This window comes from Parus major, unplaced genomic scaffold, assembly GCF_001522545.3.
Source record: "Parus major isolate Abel unplaced genomic scaffold, Parus_major1.1 Scaffold341, whole genome shotgun sequence".
NCBI lineage: Eukaryota > Metazoa > Chordata > Aves > Passeriformes > Paridae > Parus > Parus major.
Window position 1 is genome coordinate 29,305 of NW_015379283.1, and position 1,206 is coordinate 30,510.

The 1,206-nt window shown below is 68.7% G+C and overlaps 1 protein-coding gene across 1 annotated transcript in view; it reads left to right on the plus strand.

Annotated features, from left to right (window-relative positions):
• The window catches only part of EVI5L (ecotropic viral integration site 5 like), a 12,193-nt gene extending 10,993 nt beyond the window's left edge, over positions 1-1,200 (plus strand). Inside the window, exons 12-13 of the mRNA XM_033511543.1 lie at positions 22-117; positions 522-1,200. Coding sequence (XP_033367434.1) covers positions 22-117; positions 522-707 — 282 coding nt within the window. The 3' untranslated portion in view covers positions 708-1,200. The remainder of the gene's footprint in view (positions 1-21; positions 118-521) is intronic.
• Positions 1,201-1,206: the final 6 nt, after the last annotated feature.

Sequence of the window (1,206 nt, forward strand, 5' to 3'; positions counted from 1 at the left end):
TGTCCCCTCGGTGTCCCCCAGCGGGAGGAGGGACGGCTGCAGGGCCAGCTGGAGCACTCGGACGCCGCGCAGTACATCCGGCACCTGCGGGGCCACATCAGCGAGCTCAAGGCCGAGGTGGGGACACCGGGGACACTGGGGGGACATAGGGGGGACACCGGAGACGACATTGGGGGGGACACCGGAGACGACATTGGGGGGACACTGGGGGGACACTGGGGACATTGAGGGGACACTGGGGACATTGGGGGGACACCGGGGACATTGGGGGGACACTGGAGGGGTTGGGGACACTGGGAGGAGAGCAGGGACATGGGGAAACACGTGAGTGGCATCCAGGGGGGGCTGGGGGAGGTGACAGGGGTTGGGGACACCTGGGTTGGGGACACAGGTGCTGGGGACCCCCAGTCAGCCCCGGTGCCACTGGTGACATCCCTGGGTGCCACCGGCGATGTCCCCTCAGTGCCATGTGGTCTGGGGACAGCTGGTGATGTGTCCCCTCTCCTGTCCCCTCTGCCCAGATCCGGCTGCTGCGGGGGCCGCTGTCCTTTGGCGCGGTGGCCTTGGGGACACGCCTGGGGGACGAGGACTCGCTGGGCTCGTCGGATGAGGAGCTGCCACCGCCCTTCGCCCTGACCCCGGGGGACATCGGGGACATCGGGGACAGCAGTGACAGCGAGCCTGAGGTGACACCCCCAGCACAGTGACCCCAGGGGACACCGGGGACTGCCCGAGGTGGCACCAACAGCGCCGTGACCCACAAGGGACACCGGGGACATCGGGGACAGCCGGAGGGGCCACCCCCAGCACAGTGACCTGTGGGGACATTGGGGACTGCCTGAGGTGGCACCAACAGCACCGTGACCCGTGAGGACATTTGGGGACATCGGGAACAGGCCGGGGCCACCCCAGGGACCCTCGGGGACATCGTGGGGAGCTGCCAGGCCCAGCCCAGGGACACCGGGGGACAATGGCACACCTGTGGCACATCCCAGGTCCCTGTGGCACTTTGGGGACACCTGTGACAAGCAGGGGACATTGAGGGGCTCTGAGGGGACACTGAGGGACAGCGAGATCCCGGGATGTGGATCCCAGAGCCGGCGCCCTCCTGGCAGCTGCGGGACCCCCGAGGACGGGAGCGGTTTGCCCTGGACCCCCCGGATGGATCCCGGATCCCAAAGGGATCCCAAACCCCTCTGGACCCCC